The 23,038-nt window shown below is 35.0% G+C and overlaps 1 protein-coding gene across 2 annotated transcripts in view; it reads right to left on the reverse strand.

The window, feature by feature from the left end:
- Window positions 1-7,582: 7,582 nt before the first annotated feature.
- Window positions 7,583-23,038, reverse strand: part of LOC132934243 (uncharacterized) — a 35,253-nt gene continuing 19,797 nt past the window's right edge. For both annotated transcript variants that reach the window (XM_061000529.1, XM_061000528.1), the window contains exon 3: window positions 7,583-22,482. In XM_061000529.1, the coding sequence (XP_060856512.1) occupies window positions 7,915-22,425 (14,511 nt within the window). In that variant the 5' untranslated portion in view covers window positions 22,426-22,482 and the 3' untranslated portion in view covers window positions 7,583-7,914. The remainder of the gene's footprint in view (window positions 22,483-23,038) is intronic.

A 23,038-nucleotide genomic window follows, 5' to 3' on the forward strand; every position in this document is an offset into this window, starting at 1 on the left:
TCGATATAAAACAATTCAGAGTTCTGGTGTTGCGTGGTGGTTGGCCGCGGTTGCTAATGTGTGTAACGGTCAAGCATCGTCCAGGCCCAGATGGGTGACCACTGGGATTTTTAGCGACGAATTCTCACCCCACATAGAAATGTGTCAAAACCAACAGTACTTAAACCGTCTAGTGATATGAAGTTTTTAGGAAATATTTTCTTTTAGTTTAATTTACAATATCCGAAAGTTAACATTTATTGATTGTTGGCTGCAAAAATGTTGTTAAATTGTATTTTATGTTGATCTCGAGTTATATACTTATAATACTATAGAATGATAACCATAGGATTTTTATATGCACATGTTATCGTATATTTACAGTTAATTTATTTACAATTTTTAGGTACTACAAAAATCATAAAACTACGTTATGTTAAATTATGAAGTTCAATATGTAGAATAACATTTTGTAACTCGACAAACATGGTTATAAAATATAATTTAAGAAAATAAATCTATGAAAATTATACTTATTTACTTAGATAAGATCTGGTTTTATCGTGTCAGAATATTTAATGTTATAACGTACCTATACTTTAACCCAACAAAAAAACTCCGCCAAACTCCATGTAAAAAAAAAGGTGGTTTAAAAGTTGTGATATCATTTTATAGCTAAGTCTTTAAATTAGATTATTTATGTTAAAATAGTCTGCTAAATAATTGAAAAAATGTAAAATAACTATAGCATAATGAGTACATAATAATATTATAGGCTACTATCATTGAAATAGGTAGTATTATTAAATAGTGTATTACTAATTAAGTGTCTTAAAATCGTATGCTAAGTTCAATTATTTAGGAGAGTATTTTAATATAAATTATATCTATAGTACCTAGTTCAAAAACTTACCTATAAAATCACAATTTTTAGAGCAGATTTTTTTACACGGAGATTGTCCGAGTGTTTTTGTTGGGATATAACTCATTTTTTGTTGGTACCTTATCATTTCGGAAACATATGGGGTCATGGTGTTTTTTTCTTTTTTTAAAATTATTTTATAAAATAAGTTTATATGTTTATAAATGGTTGCCATTGGTTGCAGTTTATAATAGTGATGGTAGAAATTAGATGGTTTTAGATTCTGAGCGGAGCGATCAATTTATTGATTTTACAATGATGTGTGTTTTTTTTGTGTCTGTCATCTCCTTTTAGGACAATAAAAATGCTTGGATTTTCTTCAACAGTGTATCTTTTCTGATAGGAAAGTGTATGTAGTTTCTACTTTGAGGGGTCAAAAGTAAAAATTTCTCAGTCGTTTTCAAAAGCGACGTGAAAAACAAAAGAAAAATTAAGGAAAAACGGGAATTTTTACGCAAAATCTGTTTTCGAGCATATCGATTTTGGTTTTTGTTGCAACTCTAAAACAAATAACCATAGATACATGAAATGTTGACAATGTTTATATTAGCATTTTCTAAACGCTATAACATTTTCCAAATATTTTGACTTATTTTGAGCTGTTTACGGACATTTTCGGTTTTCATTTTTTTTAGTTTCCTTTTCTATAAATATCAATAAAATTTTATTTCTTGGTTAAAAAAGCTTGAAAATTCAATAGAAGGCTCCTGTATATTGTTTCAAATGCAGTTGAAAAAAAATTTAAAATCCAGTCACACTTTTTTTTTAATAAGCATTTAAAGTTCAAATATTGACAAAGTACGTAAAAATGACGAAAATTTGCAAATTATTTTGAGTTGAGAATTCATAAAAACTTTTCTTTTTAAATCTGAAATTAGAAAATGTTATGCAAGATTCCTCATAAGTTTGTCTACCCTTATTAAAAAAAAAAGAAAATGTCTACAAGAAAGTCAAATTACATTTTTATGTGCGTTTGAAATTCATATCTTTACAACATTTGATTATCACTCGATTTCTCATGTAATGATTTTCTTATTTTGTTGTAATTAAAAAACAAATGACTGTAGATACTTGAAAATTTCACCAAATGTTTATATTAGCATTTTATATACACAATACAATTTTGAAAATAGTTTGACTCTTTTTGAGCTGTTTGCGGATATTGTCAGTTTTCAATTTTTTTAGTTTTTTTTTCTATAAATATCAATAAAATTTTATCTGTTGGGTAAAAAAGCGTGAAAATTTAATAAAAGGCTACTGATATTATATTGTTACAATAGCAGTGAAAAATATTAAAAATACATAGGCACACATTTTTTATAAGCATTTAAAATTCAAATTTCGACAAAATTTATCAAATTTAAAATTGAATTATTATTTTGTAGTTAAAAATTTATAAAATATTCATCTTTTATAACTCAGGATTGAAAATTTAGAACAAGATTCCAGGTAAATAGGTTATATATAAATTACTTTATGCACAATATTACCATCAAAATATACTTAGTACCTATGTAATATAATAACATAGGCTGACTGATCTTTTTCGCTCAGAATGGTTTTTCTTATATACAATGATATTATATCATTGAATTCAAATTTAACACCATCCATTACAATGACCCACTTGTAACCTACTGTACATCAGAGCGACACCCACTTGCCCATCCTTTTTTTTGTATATTTATTTCCATAATTGGTGCTGATAGTGCATTGTAATGCGGGCCGAAAGGATGACATAGTATGTAATACAATTTTGAAAATACGTTACAATAATTTATTTTGGCTTTAACTCTGTTGATATTTATCGAAATGATTTGAAAAAAATTAACATGTACATCTACGTGAAATTTCCAATTTGATGATTGTAATTTCAATCTTCATTATTTAACTTCATATTTGCTAAGCTTTCTCTAGAAATTGTTTTCGTGAATCATGTTGCTTTCTGTAATTATTGTAATTATTATTACGTGTATTTTTTTTAAATATATATGTATTATATACCCGGAAAGTTGTCACGTGTTGTATTGCTGATGTGCGCATTATAAAGCATTTTTTTTATACTTAGGGACCTCGCCGGGTCGTTGTATATGTTAATCAAAATATCAAAATAAACTGTATATTACAGTTATTTTCATTATAGCTTGATCGAGTGCACAATGACAGCAATCAAAAACCAATTGAAATTTATATTTTATCATAAACTTACAAATTAGTATCAATACTATTTAAGATTTTAAAAGTTTAAACTTATTACGCTTCTTATTATTATGACTGTAAATTTGTTTTTTAGACTAATTCCGAACCTAGGAATTTATATTTGTTTAAAATGATATATTATTCTTCTGTTAAGTTTTTTCTGACTAGCCAAACTAAGTTGTATTTGGTCTATGTATCTGTCGAGTGAACACCGTAGTCAACTGGTAGCACATATTTTATAGTATTACTAGAGAGGAAAGTATTAAACTAGATTGATAGACATCTAGCTTCCTAGTTCTCCTGAGTGGGAAAAACGTAAGAAAAAACGAGTAAAGTAAGGTAATCAAAATAGTATGTAAGAAAAAAATGTAAAAAGGAACAGCATTTAAGTACCTACCTAAACTTCTAATGAAAGGGATTTAAAATAATTTGTTATAAACACATGTTCGATTGATTTAAACTTAAAATATTATCATAAATTATTTAGTTAAGATTCAGAGCGTAGCAGTTTACACTGTTGATGATCAAATATTTATATGAGGAATTTCTAGATAATTTTAAATTATATATGGTCAAATTTATAGTTGTTAATTTCTTACTTTTGTGAGTAAAAAAAATTGGACATTTAATACACGATTTCACACATACATTTTTACTGAAATTTATAAAGTCATAAATACATTTTTTTAAATTTAAAATTTGAATGTAATTGGATATTCAAAGGTATTATTATAAATTTATAACTATATCTCCTAAAACGATTTTCAATTTTAAAAATGTTAGAACCTTGTATTTTTCATAATAGTATTTTCACATTAGCTTTTTTTAAATATTTGAGCTAATTTTAAGCAACCTACACCACGGTGATCTTATTCTGAGATACTAAATTAAATTATTTATCAGTGGAAAAATAAAAACTTGAATTACGAAAACAATACTATAAATATTATATCACAATTAATTTTTAAGCAAGTTTTGAGAATGTTAAATAAAACAATTTGCAATTGCTTATAACTCTTTTAAAAATGAAAATATTGTAAACAAATCAATGTAGTTAGGTACTTACATAGTTACATACTTACATATAATATACAGATAATGTACTAACGTTTAAATATGTTATAGATACAATATTAACTCCAATATTATATAGCTGACAATACAGAATTGGTTCTGCACAACTCAACTTGCTATATTCAACGATGGTATTTCGGATTATTGTACTAGTATTAATGTATGATATAGTTGTATACACTATGTTAAGATAGACCTAACTCCTGGTTAACTCCAGTGCTCGTTTTTTATTTTAAACACGTGTTGTATGGTTCTGAATTAAAATTGACACTTGAATTTAGAAATGTTTGATTGAAAATCGAGGTATTCCTTATTCCTTAATAAAAATAGCAATAACTATTTTTTATAGGTTTTTTACGACGCATGTCATCAGTTTTTTTACTAACATATTTATTTTTTTGTTTAAAAACTGATAAACAATTGATTTTTGAAAACCTGAGTACCAATTTTAAAAAAATACTTTTTTTATAATAATACAATATTCTAGTTTTTTTTTTGTTAGACTCAATATTGACAATGTTTTAAAACCTTTGTGTTAAACACATTATGGAGAATAAACAATCGAACAACAAGCATTGGTTGCATGCAAATATGGCTCTAGTTATACTTATTATACCATATATTATGTTATTTTATTTCTAATTAAAATGTTTATTTAAAATTTAAAATATTGTTTTAAATGATACATCTAGACTTTTTCAAAGAAGAATCTGCTTTGATAATTTTGATTCTGCTTGTTATTTACTTAATACAAATCGATTAAAACTAAATGCCGCTCCTATATATATTCATATCGTACAGCATAACAAAATTTTCAAAAATGCCGTAATATTATTATAATTTATATTTTATAATAATTTTATAGCACAATTATCAATAAGAATTATTTGTCACACAGTTATCAACAAGAATGATGTTGTAAGTTTGGCGGTAAGACAAGAAGTTACGAACAATTTCAAGGCCATGAAACATTCTAGACTCATTAACGTTGGCCACCCGAGAGTGTCGATTCTATGGTATAGACCAGGTGGTCAGGGGAACCCCAATTTTTTTCATATTTTCCCATTTTTGTTTCTTAAAAAATGTCTCCTTTTTAGAAAAACGCATTTTTTTATAATTTTTATATCAACAAGTAATAATAATGGTTTATGATGGGAAAAGAACAAAATAAAATGTTTCGTTTGTAAATGTTCGAAAGGGATGAAGGGGATGCAATTACAAGTTTCTAGAAAAACTAGAAGTGCACCAAAAAACGTTTCATTCTTTTGACCCTCAAACATCAAACATACTAATGTCAACAAGTTTTCCGAATTTTTTTTAAATTGAGGTGGGGTTCGGCCAAAAGCTCTCCAAGTGCCCGTGGTATAGTAAAAAGGCTGGGAAGCGCTGAGTTATATAATAGACAATATTATTGCTGTACCTTTCTTAGTAGAGTACTCCTTTCAAATAAATTTTCACTAGCTCACTGTTCACTGATGATGAGACGAACAAACAAACAAACAACAACTATTGAGTACCAACAACAAATATTTATATCGTTATATTAATAAAGTTACTTACATACACTAGGACTTCACACTAATTTTACTCAGATCACTGCAGTTGGCTTTGCCCATAAATGATACCTATATGTACTCGATGACCAAGTGACGTGTGAGGTTTCACAAACAACCTTGTCATCCAACGTTGTACATGTCTTCAAAGTTCAAATTACAATTAATATATTTTATAGGAATATTCAGAGTGAAAAAAATAACTATTCACAATTTGATGTACTGAGTAAATTATATTTTATTTCTTGTGAAAGTGCTTTGCGGTTACACACGTTATTAATATAAAATAATATCATGGTTATCTATTATACTATCACGGACAATTTGTTTTTATTTTTTAATAATAGTAATAGTATAACAGTAAAAGTTTCTCATTTCTTGTTAAACTTTCAAAAACACGGCTACTTATCTACAAACGTGGATCTAGCTGTGAGAGAGAGGAAGGGAAATGACATAAGCACCCCCTTTGGAAGTGTTATATATTATTATGTATTTAATATATAATATATAATTCATACAACTTAAATTCTATAAATTTAAAATATAAATAAAATGTTCACTATTATTATTATATTTATCTATAACTTTGTATATGCTAAAATTGTATTTTTCTGAATTGTGTATTTACCCTTTCTAGATCCACGCCTGCACATCGATAATACAAATAATATTCCAATAATGATAACATGAAGTAATAATTGTTTACTAATAGACATACCATAGAATAGATATAGTTTAAATTGTTTAGACAAAACAATTTCCATTGCTGTGCGGTTACACACATATTAAATACAGTAGGTAGCCAGTAGGTACATAATTTAGGCAGTCATAATAATGGTTAGGATTTTTATGCATTACAAAATAGCTAATTACGGATGAATAAATTGAAAAATAAAGGCGTTTAAAAACATATAATTATAAATTACAGTTCCAATTATATATAAATTTCAAAGTTTTAGCAGTTTAAAGATAATAAGTATGCATTTTACAACCGACCATGAGCTCTATTGAACCTTTCATGTACTTATCTAGCACTCCAAATTACAATATAGAATTACTGACAATAAAAATAAGTAATGAGAATAAGTGATATTTTTTATATAATCTATATAAAATACAGATATACAAATTTGGATTCATTTTTAGTTATTTACGTGTTTTGTTGTTAATTTTCGTATCAAAAACCATAAAAAGCCAAAATATATCAGTTGAATTTCAAAAAAATATACTAATATGTATATCCAAAATAAAATTATGATATTCCAATCTAGAAATCATGAAATAAATTTCTATCTAAGAAAATATTAGGATAACCTACAAAAAACATGCAAAATCATAAACATCCTAACCCTAGTTATGATGATTAAAGTATAGATGATAGTAGATAGATGGAAAGATAGGAAAATTTTTCTATAAAACATTTAATTGCATTTAAATAAAATATTTTAATGACATACAAAATACAAATATAATACATAATTAATTATTTGTTACTTATAACACCAAAATGTGTGTGGTACCACACTAATGTAACAATTAAGATTAAACAATTAAATAGTTTTTATTCAATAAGTCTCTTATACCAATTTACAATTTATTAAATCTATTTCGTTCCTTGAGAAAGTTGTGAGTTTTCACAAATATATAAACAATATATTGGAATACCCCATACTAAACACAATTTATAATAATAATTATAAAAATATAATTTTACACAAATATTTTATTCTCTTACAAAACATCCAGAGTTGCGGGATGTAACATTTTAAATTTAACACATATTGAATAAATTGTGATATACTTAAAAAAAAAGGTCAAAAAGACAATGAGTGCTTTTAAAATAAATTTATAAAAAATAAAATAAAAATCATATTCATAACAACTTAAAAATCATAGTATAAGTGATTTTTTAATCACGTGCCGAAAATAGTTATATCTATTATTACACAAAAAAAAAAAATAATAATAATAGCGTCGGTGTACAAAGAATAAGTAAATACCGAAACTAAATTTCACATAATTCTTTTTTAAAATAAAAAATTCTGTTATAGAACCTGCTTAAAATACAGTACAAGATGGAATGAATAATAAGTCGATTAAAACGCATAGGAGTAGTAAAACAATATCTATGGATACATACTACTAACGTGTCGGAGGAAAATATCCTTTCGATGGGTTGTCATGATTTTACCAACTCATCAAGCTGTGGCGACTGTGGCCATTGGAAGAGAGTTGTAATATTGAATGCTCCGGTTGCGGGTTTGTCGAACCGTATTGCAGTTTTTGGAACTTTTCGTAGTAAACTTCCTGCGAGTCGGGTTCTCCGTTTCGGTACTCTTGAACCCGCCGTTTCATCTCTTTCTCCAACTGCTTCATGTGCTGTTGCTGACAGGCAATATCCATTAAAATCAGTTTCTGTCGACTGTTTGCCAACGAAATCTGCTCTCGAGTGCTGTTGTCATCTGCCTTATCCGTATCGTGCAGCAGTTTCGTCGATCCACTGGACAGTACTTGGTAGGCGGTATCGTCGCCGCCACGGCCACCATTTTCTCCATCGTAGTTTTCGGACTTCGGTTCGTCGGCGATGTTCAAGAAATTGTTCAACCGGCTGACGGGCGGCAACATTTTCGGATTGCCCAAATAACAGCCCCAGGCATTGCTAATGGAATCATCGTATGGCCAATGGACTTTGGAGTTCAAATTTTGCGCACGGTCATCTGAAAAGTACGTGTTGTTGGTAGTCGTTGAATCCGCGGCTGCCATGGTGCAGGTGTCTATCAGTTTTCCGAACGGTTGTCGCCGGTTAAAAGCGGGTTGCAACAGTGGTCTACCACGATTCACGAAAAATCCACGAGTCGACGTGGCATTGGTAGGCAGCTCGATCAGTGCTTTGGTGGCCTTTCCGACCACAGAAGGAGGCTTCACTGTCGTATTAGGAGCGATAAACGGCGGAGGACGCATCGACCGATTTCTATCGGCTGTTGGCTCCGCGGATAACTGATTTCCAGTTGTCGGTTGTTCGCTGGATGATGGCATCGTCGATTCTGAAGTAGACACCGAACGCCTCGTCTTTTTGAATATCACCACTCCTCTTGTTCTAGCTGACGTACCTTCGACCACCGACCTCGATGAAATAGTTTTTGCTGCGGAATCAGTAGTAATGGTCGTCGGACACTGGAGTTTATTGATTGTAGTCGTCGTGGAAGATGTAGTCTTTGTTTCAATGACCGTTTTGACCGTCAGTACGGACAATTCATTATTCGATTTACTGTCAGCGATAATTGACTGTTGTTTCAATACAGTTCTCCGTTCGTTTTCATGGTCCGGTTTGTCTATAGTCATAACGATTGATTTTGTATTATATCTGGTATCAGTGATGACAGATTTCTGTTCCGATGCTGTCCCCTTTTCTACATCATTATTTTCTCCTTGTGCGTGTGCCGGTGTCACTGGATTAACGATGGTCGTACCGATCGCCGGCGTCCGACAATAATCAGGAAATGGTCGAATTTCATCGTCAACTGCTATGGCTGCGGCGAATGCATCTCGACGGCGTAATTGATGCGTTCCGGCACCGCGACCAGCTTTTAAATGCCGTTCCAACACCATGGCTTTGATGAATTGTTCACACGCAGCCGTCACAAGTGAGCATGCGTCAGCTGTCACGTCCATAGGTGCCGGAATGGTAGGACACAGAGTTCGCGTTACAGTTACAGTGCGCTGATCTTCATCGGTGATCGTTGTCGTTTTCTCATGGGTGGTGATGTCTTCGTTACCAGTTTCAAAAACTGCGTTGGTAAATACATTATTTTTTACACTATTCGGTGCTGCTGCCAACATTTCTGCGGGAGGAATTGTTTTTAAAATGTTTAATGTCCTTGATACTCTAGGCCCGGGTACAGTAGCGTTGGCCAATGTTGGTCCACTTTGGGTGGTCGACATTTTGTTGAATAATAATGAGGTTTGAACTGCCGACTTGGATCTGTTAGTTTGTCGGACTGAAGGTGGTGACAATGCCATTGACGCAGACCTTTTGATCGGTCTTGGTTGTATGAAATGATTGCTAGATATAGCGACTGCCTCCGATACAGGTGTAATTACTACGGCTGACTTAGATCTCTTGGGAGGTTTGACTGCCGGAGGTGACAAGTCCGACATTTTACAAGGTATGGAGGGAGATGCATATCCCGCCACTGATGCAGATCGTTTGACAGGCCTAAGACGTTTTTCACTTTGACCAAGTTTCGTGGAAATGGGCGATACGTCGATAGTTGAGGTATTGGAAGTCGTTACTGCTGATTTTGATCTCTTCTGCGGTCGGACCACTATTGCTGAGGTTGAATTTTTTGTTTCCAGCACTGGAACAGCAATGTCTGTTGTTATTTCAGACGTGAGTGGTACGGATGAAAATGCTACTGACGCTGATCTTTTGGTTGGCTGTCCTATAGAATTAGATGGTTGTTTTCTGCTGGCACTGGTTACCTCTATAGCCGACTTGGATCTATTATGAAGCCTAACTGATGGCAGAGATGATGACAACCCTGCCACATTTTTGGTCGGTGGGGTATAACTTGTGGTCATAATTTCCAATGACGAGTTCAGTGAAGTAGACTTTTTAGTGGTTATTTGTTGTTTTCCTTTACTATTAGAAATGGGCGAAGTGGGAACCGTGGCTGACACTGAACTTTTTGTTAAATTTTCGATGACAGGTATGGGCTCCTTTCTTGATAACCTCGACAACCTTGTTGGTAGTGTTTTCACTCCATCAGTCAAATAAGACGAATAACTAGTGCGTGATTGAATGTCATTTTTTCGTGGTATAGCTTCTTTGGTTACCTTGCTTAAAGTCATTAAGGTAGGAAATGATGCCCGGGCGCAACCTTTCCAAACATGACCATTACCACATGCAATGTTTGAGGAGGTCTCCACGGTTTTCTCTATCCAACTCATGATTGCGGATAATGGTGTTACCGGTGTGTTGGCTAATTTGATATTTTGGTTGTTGCTGGTGTTGTCTACGTTGATGTTAGTAGACGCAATATTGCCATCATGTTGATACATTGAAGCATAGTCAAATGGTATCCGTGGAAGACTCGGAGGTATATATGACGCAATAGTATGAGCAGCCGACATCGTCATTATAGTGGTCATGAACCGCCAATGAATTATTTGTTCAATAGTTCCTTGAGAAAATCCATGGTCACAGAATGTAAAAACCGCTGGTCCGCGAGTTTCCAACGATAGAGTACGATTCAAGCGTCTATACCGCCGCACAGTCTTTGAAAGTGTGTCAATTCGACGATGATGGTTTGTCGTAACAACTCTACTTTTTTTTATATTTTTGGTATTTTCAGTTCTATTGTTGCTACTCTGGGATTTGTCTATTGAATTTGTCATTTTCATATTTGATTTTCCAGTAGGTGTTATGATCGGCGTAGGTATTTGGCCAACTGCAGGTTGATGGTTTTGGGGTAATGCCACCGGTGTTCTTTTGATGACACTCACTGCTGCATCTACAAATTTGTTAATGACTGATGTAGTCCTATCAACACTATTAACATATTTCGAATTGAAGATACCACCCTTAAATTGTATTTTTGTTCTACCATCAGGCACCACGTTTATATAACTGTTACTGTCAACATTCGAAATCATCGATGAAGTGCATTCAACCACGGCTATTTTTAAAATTTGATTACTGCCATCAGCCACAGGTGGTTTTTTCTTCATAGCAGCCAATGACTCTTTTGGTCTGTTGACATGGACAGCTATCTGTGTTGGACTGCTAACAATAGTCCTAAGTACCGATGTTCCTGGCGTTACATCTTTAATGTTATTTTGTTCACTGATAAGTGTTTTATTATCTTCATCCTTAGTTGATTTTAATTTTTTTAAATCTTCCCATTTGTCTTCTATTTGCATTGTTTTATCTTTATTAAAATATTTATTCTTCATCAACTCCAAACCTTTGTTTAAGTCAATATTGCTTATGTTATCTTGATATTTTATAATAGAATTCATGTCATGTATTTCCGATATATTTTCAATATCTGTTATCACCCGTTGTGTATCAAGAAGTGGTTTTTTTTTTATAATTTTAATTGTTAATGGTGATTTTTCTGAAACTTGCACACCAAAGCTAGCTTCGCTCGATGACTCAATGCTTGAATCAGAATCTAATATTTCGATATCGTCATCGGAATCCACAAGATTAATAATGGGGATATTTTTGTCAATACCAGTATTTTTAATAAGAGAATGCACCGATCGCTTACGACTAATGGAGTTAAACGGTGACTTGGATCTCTTTTTGCTTGAAGATTTAAGTTTTTTGCAATAATCATTAGTTTCATCTCCACTACTGAGCTGTCTTTTTTCCAGTAGTTGATTATTAGGACGGTGAGTATGTTTGTTATTACTGGGCGTGAGTTTATGTATCAGATTTTCTGAAACAGAAGCAATTGACGGTTGCTGTGTAGTTATCATCATTGGAAGACATGAAGTTTGTTTTGGCATCGGTGGTTGTTGAAGTTTTAATACTGTTGAATACACCAAGGACTGCTGTTTTGCAGTCATTGGTTGATTCAGCTTAAGTAATAATGAATATGTCGACAATTGTTGTTGCATATGTTTCGACGATGAAGGGCTTTGCAAGTTCAATACAGCCGAATAAATGGAATTTATCTGTTCCGTCATCATCGGATGTTGCTGTAGTTTGATCAGCACGGAACAATTTGAAGATTGCTGAGTTGTATCAGACAGCATGGGATGTTGTTCTGGACACATTAATATTAGTAGGTCTTCGATTAGATCACGCAATCGTTGTTGTCGCCAATTCAGATGTTCACGAATCCGTTGCAACTGTTGCAATGAACACATGGTTTTAGTAGTTGAAGCCACTGAAATCTCATTATTTTGAAGTATTTGTTGTTTTTGCTGTTGGACACTCGGACGTCTTAAGTCTAACATGGATTTAACTGAAACCTCTTTCCGTCTTAACTGCTCAATATCATCCAATTGTTGTACCAACCAACGTCCAGGCATCTGAAGTGAAAGCTGCCACATTTCCATCAGTGGTTTTAGTTTACTGTGTACTTTGCAGAGCTGTCGTTTTAAAGTCTGACGTTTTTCTTCCATCTTTTGACTTTGTTGGTTCGCTGATGTTGACGCAGTTGGTTGATATGGTTGCATTGGTATATGTGATATTAACTTTACCGAAGACATCGAGGATCGTTCTATAGATGTTGTTAAAGGTCGCTGTGGGCTTAGTTTAATAGTAGAAGTCAAAGATTGTTGTTGTATGGTTGATGGTTGCTGTGGAGACAATATCATTGAAGTTATCGAAGGTTGTCGAACAGACATTATCAATGTTTTTGAAACTGATGGTTTTAGTGGATCGTCGATTTTACTAGGATAGTATTTGTTTAATCTATCCAGTTGGCGCTGCAACGAGGACCGTTGATTATGAAGAGAATACGTCATTGTCTTAAGAATAAGCTTGGTAAATTTATTTTGGGTTTGCTGACTTTGCATTTCTCTGGTGTCAAAGATAATATCTTGCTTAGCCTTCGATCGCTGATTTTGCTTCCGTAGTCGCTTATTTCGATTCGAGTGTATCTGGAGTATTCTATTTCGTAGCAGGAACATGTGTCTTAAACTCATAGCTGATGGCTTTACTTTCGTTAACATTTGACCACGATGGAACCGCCTCCGCGTTACTTGTTTAGGCTGTTCTATTGGAGATTTATTTTGTATTTGGGGTTTATTTTGATTTAGGTGATTGGGTTGTTTTGATCGTTTTTGTGATGGTTGATATACGACTACGTTTCTTTTACTACGTAGTTGGCGAATATTGACTGATTCTTGATGTTCATAAGATTTTTTTGGTTGATTTTTATTGGTATTGTTCAAATTTTGTGGTAATTGTTTTTCGAGTTTTTGATTTCCTTGTTTGTTTAGTGGGTGTGGTTTTAAAGCTAGTTTATGTGTTGACCGCTGTTGCTTAATGGTTTTTTTTGATTTTTTGCTTGACTTTGAAGTTTTATATTTTTTCTGTTTTATTGGAGTTTGCTGAGAACGGTTATTTGCGGCTTGCTTTTGTGTTTGCTCTTTTTGACGGTGTAACATTCTTGATTGTTCTTGCATGGTCTGTGGTTCCAAAAGTCGCATTTGCTGCTGAAGTTGTTTTCGTTCAGTATATCTTAGCGGCCCCCCGTTAAGCTGATCTAGAGTTTTAATTAAATTAGGCTTATTTATTTTTTTCATCAAACGTTCATTAAGCTCCCGACAAAATTGTCTATCGGTTGCTTTATATGAGAATAACTGTTTTAGTTTGAATTCCCATTGCTTTTGTTGTGCTTTACGTATAATTTCTAACTGCTTCCATCGATTATTGATACCCTTGTGCTGATCTTCATACAATATTTTTGTTTCTATTTTATGTCTTAGCAGATCATCATCAATGAACACTGGATGTTGATATGTGTCCCGTTTTTGGCCAACGACTGTTGTATCAATAAGGTCATCATCATCATCATCATCGATAACAATTATTGGTATTTCTGATTGTTGTTGTCGCATATGGCCCGCCGCACGTAACGTATGTGCTTGCTGGTGGTGTACTGGCAACGCTTGAAAGGGTGTTCGTTTTTTTAGCTGCTGTATCCGCCTTTCACGTTCTAAACGTTTCTTTTCTTTTTCCCATTGCAGGCGTTTGTCATAATTCAGCAGTAATTTTACTTGTTGTTCCTGTCCATCTATCATGGCCTTCCAATGTAGATCTACTTGTTGATCAAGCTGTGATATCTTGGATTGCAACTGTTCCAACCACCTTCCTTCATCGTTTGTCATCATACTTATTAAATGTGGTTCCATCCACTTTTGAAGCTTTATTTTATTAATCAATGTTGTACTACTTTTCGGCATAATGCCTATGACTGATGCAACTTTTGTGTCCATTTGCGGTCTAGTCACCTGTGGTAGATTGCTGATTGGCATCACTGCCACATGCGTTACATCTAGATCAACTTGATTGTCAACGCCCGTGACTAACGGTGATATTTGCCGTGGAAGACCAATAGTCGACCACCAAAGCTGTGATCCTCTACTCGTTTGTCCCTTTGTTTTAACATTAGATTCATCTCCAGGCATAGTTATCTCGGGTAGAGTCGTAGTTATAGGCACTGTTGTGGATTTGGAACGCTGCTGTTGCTGAAGAACTTTAATTATTTTCTCGTATTTCTTTTTCACGATTCTACGCAACAACTGTTCACACAGTGGAAGTTCCTCGTCATAACATAACGTTGATGACACTTGAAATTTACTAACCATCCAATAAGGCCTCTTCTGCTGAATAAAGGAACGTCCAACGCCAGAATCTTGTTGCTGCTTATCTTGTAATTTTTGAATCTTTTCTTCGTTAAGTTGTTGCTGTCGATGTTCTAATAGGTGTTTTTGTTGTTCTAATTGCTCAATTCGTCCAAGTCGCTTATACTGATTAAGATATTTTTGTCGTTCTGGCAAATGTTCTTCAGTATGCTGTAGCTTTTGTTTTTTAAGTATTTTTTGTTCCGTGAGATTCGGCTTGGCTGATGTTTCTGATTGCATTATTTGTTTCATTCGTAGTTGCTGATAAACAGGTAGCTCTCGTTCAAGTCGTTCTCGCCCATACCGTCCAAGCCTCCGTTTTTGTTGATCCAACGAACGTACGGATTTTTGGTCCTTAGTACAGGAATAATATTGATTAATCAATTCTTGGGTCCGGCGTAACCTTTGATCTTCGTCCATCAATTCATCGTTATTTGGCTTGCCTTCGTATGCCGGCCAAAGGTCACGCCAGTTTTTTAGATCATTTTGTTCCACGTTACTAACATCAAGATTATTGGAAACTACTCCTGGAAAACGTATAATGTCGTCAGAAATAACAACATTTTGGTACATTTTTTCTTGCTGATTTTTGATTTTTAACAAAAGATTCCCTATTTGTTTCAAGACTGTACGTTCTGGACCATCGTCAGGTAAATTAAGTAAGGAAGTTGAATTATCTAGTAGTATACATGAATTGTTAGTTGATGCTACAGACTGTTGCTGTTCTTCTACGGACGGATTGCACTTAATAGTAGTCTTTTCAATAATATTTTCTGGCGGCCGGAGGTACTGTTGCAATTGGATCATATGTTGTAACCGTTCATTCAGAGGTAAAGTATCTACAAGTTTTTGGTACTCGAACACCATATTTTTCATTTCGATACGGTTGCATTTTTGTCTATCAATTTCAGATCGCAACTTCTGTTTTCGGTCATTTAGATTGTGGTTTGAAACTTCAAATTTTTTCGATGTATATGTCACTAATTTTTCCTTCAATGAATGCTGTAAGTCATTTCCCTTATTTTGTATCGGGTATCTTTGTGTAACAGCCGCTTCATATGCAACAGGTCGTTTATTCCACTGTGTCAATGGGGCCTTCCATTGCACCGATCGCAATTCTTCAACGTCCCCTCGTGTGTCTGGTTCTTGGCCCCTTTTCGATGGTACTGATCTAGTTATTTTATTAATAGAGTTTTGTTGCTCTAGTTGATTAACGAGGTGTTTTGTCTGATCTTTATAATATGAATTCGTTTTTGTAACTGAAGTAATTGTCACTGGTTTTGAATTTCGTTTTGACCACTCCGTTAACGGGTCCGTTTTTAATATCAGTTTTCCATTTTCTTGTCGTTCCCGTTGAACTTGTTCGAATGTCTTCTTCGCTCCTGGCAATTTATCCGCATCTTGACTTCGCTTTCTTTGTTCTGGTAACATTTTAGTATCATTAATTCCTCCTTGTTGCATCTGTTGCTGTTCCCGCCGTACCACAAGTTCCGTCTGCAGTCCTTTGCTCACTTTTTTACACCTTTTTGTGGCCAACGTTTTATCAGCTGACTCAGTAAACTTGCATGTATCACTCGTTGTGTGCGAATTTAAAGGATTCTGAATTCTGAATTCCATGTTACGGTCAAAAGATTCTTTTTGAACCATATCGTTAATATTTCGTCTATGATCAGTCTCCAAGATTGTGCGTTCTTGTTGCCTCTCAACTAATGATTCTACAGCATCAATTTTAGAATTCGATGCACGCATTGGTTGCAACCGAGTTCGAACGCCAGGTGGAAGAATAGCCGCAGCTGGCAACCGATTGGTAGGCCTTGGTAACTGGTCCATCCGAAGATCATGCAAAAGCGGAGGAAAAGGTGGTTCAATAAATGACGACCCGGACGACTCTTCGTCTGATGAATAATAATCAGCACCCCCATAATAAAAGTAATAATCACTCAATTGCTGCCCTTCTTCTCCATTTTTAGCTTTACTGCGATTCATTGAGCTAAATTCTTCTTGCTCTTCGTTGTCATTTTCCCGATTCATATCCTGGCGTATGTTGCCTACTGGAACTTTTTGCCGCTTTGACCTCATTCGTCGAGAAGATGGTAAATATGGTGGTGAGACGTCATCCGTTTTCATGTTTGTCTCGTCATCTTCTCTATCAGAACCCTCCTGATCTTGCTGCTCATCTAGGGCTCGTTGCCGTCGTTCTTCCTCGTCACGTCGAATACGTTCCAGCTGTCTGTGTCGATCCAACAAAAACTGCTGTTGCTGCAAGTATCGAGCCCCGATTGTAGGATTTCTTGGAGTAGTAACAGTTTTTGAAGGCGCTGTTGATAGTAGAGGTGGTGGTGGTGGTGGTGGCATAAGTTCACTTGCTCGCCGATCGTTGTCATCTTTTCCGGAAGAAGACAGAGTACATGCAGTGGTAGCAGTAACAAAAGCTGCAGCAGTAGCAGAGGATGCAGCAGAAGCTGCAGCAGCAGCAGCAGCAGCTGCTGCAGCCGCTCTAGTTTTGCGGAGCTGAGTCTTCTTTGATGCAGCTAATGCTGCTTGAGCCGCCCGTGCAGCAGCATCAGCTACATTTACTACACTTCTTTTATCTTTTGGTAGCGGTGGTCTTATCCGGTTTCTAGTATCCCCTAAGCTATTAAATCGAGCTTGCTGAGCACTTTTATCTACCAATAGTTCACAATTAATTCCTATATTATGTTTTTCTTTGTTTACTTTGTCGAGGTTGTCTAAGGTTTGTCGCACCTTGATATCTACATTTTTTGTGTTGGCAGTAACGATGGATGATGTTTTTTTTGAAGAACTGATGTCAGTAATTGCATTGGTTTTCACGAGACTATTATCGATAGTGTTACCTTTGGCAGCTGACACACTTTTTTTTTCCTCTGCTTCGACGTTGATATTTTTCTTGGTCACTACCGGTTTTTTTTTCTTCGTAGATTTCGCCACGACCTTTTTCTTTTGGGTGTCGGTCTTTTTATTTTCGGTTTCTATGGCTGTTGTTTTTTGAAGTTCTTCGGCATCTACCTTTTCCTTTTCAGCTGCTTTTCTTACCAGCTCTCGGTCTATTTCTTCTTTGATTGCAGCCAATTCACGGGCTCGTAACTTTTTTCGTAATTGACGAATCTGTCTTCGGTATTGACATGGTTTGTTATCTGACTCTCCACACGGGCAGTTCTTATTTCGGACCTCTCGGACATAATCAGCATTACTACTTATTTGTAATCGTTCCTGCTTTATTACTTGTAATAACTTGGTAGTAGCTAAGAATCGTTGTCGGTCACGCAATAATCGTATCGTCAAGGCCGTTGATTGAGGACGTTGAGCTCGAACATTTCGTTTAGATTGATGGTCAGCAATCGTAGTTTTCAACTGCTTCTTTCCATGGTTTTTCTCTAGTAGATTAACTTCTTTCCAATGTTGTTTGAGAAAATTTTGTTGCAGTTCTTTTTCATTATCTTTTTCATCGTCATCTGTCTCATCGTCTTCAATAGTTGAGTAATCTGTCGGTGGGTGCTCTCGGGAATCAATATTTGGCTGTTCTAAATATGACCTATCAAAAAACTTCCGTATCCGAGATTTTAAGTCTTTCTCTCGGATTTTGAATTGTGTCAATACTTGACGGCGTCGTCGTGACATACGAATCTGAAGCCGACGCAACCGTTCTATTAGCCGGTCTTCTTGATTGACGAGACATCGAAGGCGCTTTTTGAGTTCACGCAACAATTTTGAACATCCATCTCGTAATCGCACCATTGTATCTAACCGTTTTTGTTCTTGTAACCGTTGCAATTGTAATATTTTCGTAAATTTCGCATTTTGTTTCTTTGGAAACCTCTTTTGATACTGTATTTGCCTTGCTTTTTTCACTTTTTCTGTGTTTTCAGCTACCTCCATCAGCAACGGCAGCAATTTGCTTGATGGTGGGTTTATTAATACCGCCGCAGCTACAGCATCAGCAACTTTCTTTTTCTCTTGTTCGTGAAACGATATTTTCAGTGGTGGGTGTTCATTGTTTTCTACCAATGAAGACTTGCATGGCAAATTATTTGGCCAATACCAATGGGCCAAGCTACCAGGTGCATTAGGGTACCAGTGGTCACTTGAGCCACGCACTTGTGGCACATCTGCATATGTGTACAATCGTAACGGGGACCCAGTTTCGGAAACACCTTGGGAACGTGCTTTACGCTGTTCTAACCACTGACAATTAAGTGGCAACCACGTTAATAAGCTGGTGACTAATGCGTTATGCAACGGTACTCGTTCTGCTAAAATGGCCTTGACTTCTTTTTTTTCAATATTAATATCCATGTCTTCATTTATTTCAGTCATTTTTTTTGATGTAGGTAATTTATGTGCCGTTGAATTAATTAAGGAACTATTATCTTCTTTAATCTTTGATATGGTGGCTACCGCGTCCTTTTTCACAGTTTTTTTCGAAGTTGTATTGTTGGTTTTAATAGATGAATTTTTTCTATTGTTATCAACATCAACATTTTTTGTCATGGACATCCATGAAACATACAACACCTTGCGAATCCCACGATCAAACTCTTCACGCGATAACCGGTTCGCCATCCAGTTTCTCAAAATGTCATCATATTGAGCTTGGTATTTAGGTCCTAAAACCACTTTCAGTGCATCGTACCGTTCCTGAACGAGACGTTCAGCTTCACGAACCAAATTTCGTTGCTGACGTATGGTTTCATCGTCGTCATCATCATCCGACGATGATGATAATAATAAATCTTTTTCACTAACTGGCACATTCTCGTTATTATTTCGTTTAATAGAAAGTTGATACTGTTTTTCAGAATCAGTAGCTTTTTCTATTTGCCGAAAATGTTCTGGTTCCTCTGATTTTTCATGACTATTGATCGTTTTCTTTTCATCGTGTATTTTCTGGTCTTGGTTTCCATTTACAACTAACGACAAACGGTTTTCTGAAGATGCCTGTTGTCTGAGTAGTAATTTTTTCTGTAATTGCTGCTGCTGTTGTTGTTTAAGATGTTGCTGAAGTAAAACTTGTTCACGGAGCTGTTGTTGGTGCTTTTGTTGCAGTTGTTGCTCTTTGAGTTTTTTTTGTTGCTGTTGCTGCCGTTGTTGCAGTAGAAGGCGTTCTTGAAGTTTCTGTCGTTGTTGTTGCTGTATCTCGAGTTGCTTTTTCAACTTTTCTGGTTCTGGTTTTTCTGGTTGTTGCAATTGTCCTACTATCACACCACTACGTTGAGGTTGTTTCAATTGATGTTTTAACTGATCTATTTCTTTCTTCTGTTTAAGTTTTTGTTGTTGTAGTTGCTTATTTATTTGTTCCTGCGAATGTTTTTGTGATGGTTGTATGTGCAATTGCTGTAACTGTTGATGGGACTGTTTAATATGTAGCTCCTTTGCCAGACTTTCATTAGACAAGTTGAGGTTATTTTTTTGGTGCTGCGTTATAGAAACAACAGTACCTTGAGATAACTGCCCTTGTTGCAGTTGTTTTTTTACTATGTCTTGTTGTTGATATTGGTTTATTACATCTAATTGTTGCTGTTGGTTTTTTACTACATCTAGTTGTAGCTGTTGGTTTTTTACTACATCTTGTTGCTGCTGTTGTTGTGTGGGCTGCAATAATTTATGAGCCAACTGTTTTTGAAGTGTGATTTGCTGTTGAGATTGTTGCTGGTTAGTTAATTTTAAAATTTGTTGTTGGCCTGCTATGACGACACGTTGCTGCTGCTGTATTGATCCTATCGGCCGTTGTATCACCTGCTGATTAAGTACTACTCCATTTTGTGACGACGATTGCATTTGCTGTGTCTGCTGCGATGTTTTGAGTTGACCAATAACAATACGTTGTGATACTGGTTGATGTTGCTGCGCAATTTGCTGTTGCTGTTGAGTTGAGGTGGAAGTAACAACACGTTGAACCTGTTGTTGGCCAGTAGGTGCAACGACAACACGTTGCAATTGCTGTGGTTGTTGTTGGATAGATGTTTGGGTGACCACGTTTTGTACTTGATGTGACTGTTGTTGACTAGTACCTGGAATGACAACATGTTGTAACTGCTGTTGCTGTATTTGCTGGCCGGTGCTTGTAACAACAACACGTTGCATTTGTTGATGTGTTACAGTGGTCGGAACAACGACACGTTGAATTTGTTGGGATTGTGGTTGTCCGTTGTTTCCCACCATGACACGTTGAATTTGTTGTTGCTGTTGTTGTTGACCGGTTCCTGTAACGACAACACGTTGCATCTGTGGAGGTTGTTGACCAGTGTTTGTTACAACAACACATTGCATCTGTTGTGGTTGCTGGCCAGTGCTATTGTTAGTAACCACGCGCTGTGGTTGCTGTGATGACAACTGCTGTTGCTGTGGTTGATTGCCCAAAACAACGATACGTTGAGGGTAATTTTTATTCTTTAATAATAACTGTTGTAGCTGCTGCTGGAGTAGTTGTTGAGTATGAGGAGGGGGCTGTTTTTTTGACTGTTGTTGTGTAGACACTGAAGAATACTGATTATTCTGTTGCTGTACAATCTGCGATTGTTGCAACGAATTGGGTTTTTGTACTGCCGGGGGCTGTCTTACAACTTGAGGTTGACGTTCAACTTGAGTTTTTGGTACAACCTGTGTTTGTGTTATCAGCTGAGGTTGTTGCACAGTCTGTAATTGTTGCAAATTTTGTAGTTGCGACACATTTTGTAGTTGTTGTACACTCTGAAATTGCTGCTGCGGTTGTTGTAAAAATTGCGAGTGCTGTTGATGATGCTGAGGTTGTTGACCTAGTTGAGACTGTTGCATTAGTTGTGATTGTAACTGCTGCAGCGGCTGTTGTCGTTGTAAACTAGGTTGTTGCTGTTGTTGGATAACTTGTTGTCGTTGTAAAATAAGATGATCTTCTTGATTTTCGTCTTCGTATTTATTGTTGTCGTGGAGTGTTAACAGTTCTATAATGGCTTGATCTTGATTTTTCTGATGTTCCAGAAGTTGCTGCTGGTTTAAATTACCATGCTGCATACCCCGTTGTTTCATAAAATCCTGATTCCGAATCAACAATTGTTGTTGGTTTGGCGATAACTGCTGCTGCAAATATTGTGGTTGTGCTTGTAATACCTGCTGCTGTGGCTGAGAATTGGGTTGTGATTGTAAGTGCTGCTGTGGTTTTAACTGTTGCTGTTGTTTAAATTGCTGCTGTTGGAGATTAAGCTGTTGTTGCTGCTGTTGTTGTTGTTTTAATAATTGCTGGTGTTGATGTTGCTGTTGTAATTGTTTTTGCAACAGATGTTGCTGTTGCTGCAATAGCTGCTTTTTGTCCTGCTGCTGTGGCCGTCCAGGATCCATTGTCGTGACAGGTAAATTGAAATCACTGTAGCTTAAGTTACCTATACACTAACACACCTAAATAAAAAAAATAACAATGTTGGTATTTTAGTTATTAAAACCTTATCAAAGCTCGAACGTATATGACAAAGTTGGGATATCAATCAACTTTTATATAATGCATAAGTAATAAGAAAATATGTTTCAAACTGATTACTTATGCCCAGATTTATACAATTATGAAAAATCTTACGTACATTGTTATTTGTTAACAAAAAAAAATAAATCAATTATTTTTCCTTTCTGTTTTTAATGAAGTGATTTTTATAAGTAATTATATTGGGTAAATTTAAAACAAGCACGACACACAAATGGATGCCTTCTAATATATTTTTTCAAATTATTCTAACATTGAACGTTTTAAATAATTAAATAATAATTTTAAAATGAACATAAAAGTTGATACTATAGAATAGTTCTGTTTTTTAAGCACCTAAACTTAGTTCAGATTTTAATCACACCCTATACAATATACCCAGATCTTTAAAAATATAAAATCCATCAAGGTAATGACAATAATAAAATACTTGTATTTAGAAATATTGTATTTTGAATTAATAAATATGAAGCATAA

Source organism: Metopolophium dirhodum, chromosome 1 (assembly GCF_019925205.1).
Source record: "Metopolophium dirhodum isolate CAU chromosome 1, ASM1992520v1, whole genome shotgun sequence".
Taxonomy (NCBI): domain Eukaryota; kingdom Metazoa; phylum Arthropoda; class Insecta; order Hemiptera; family Aphididae; genus Metopolophium; species Metopolophium dirhodum.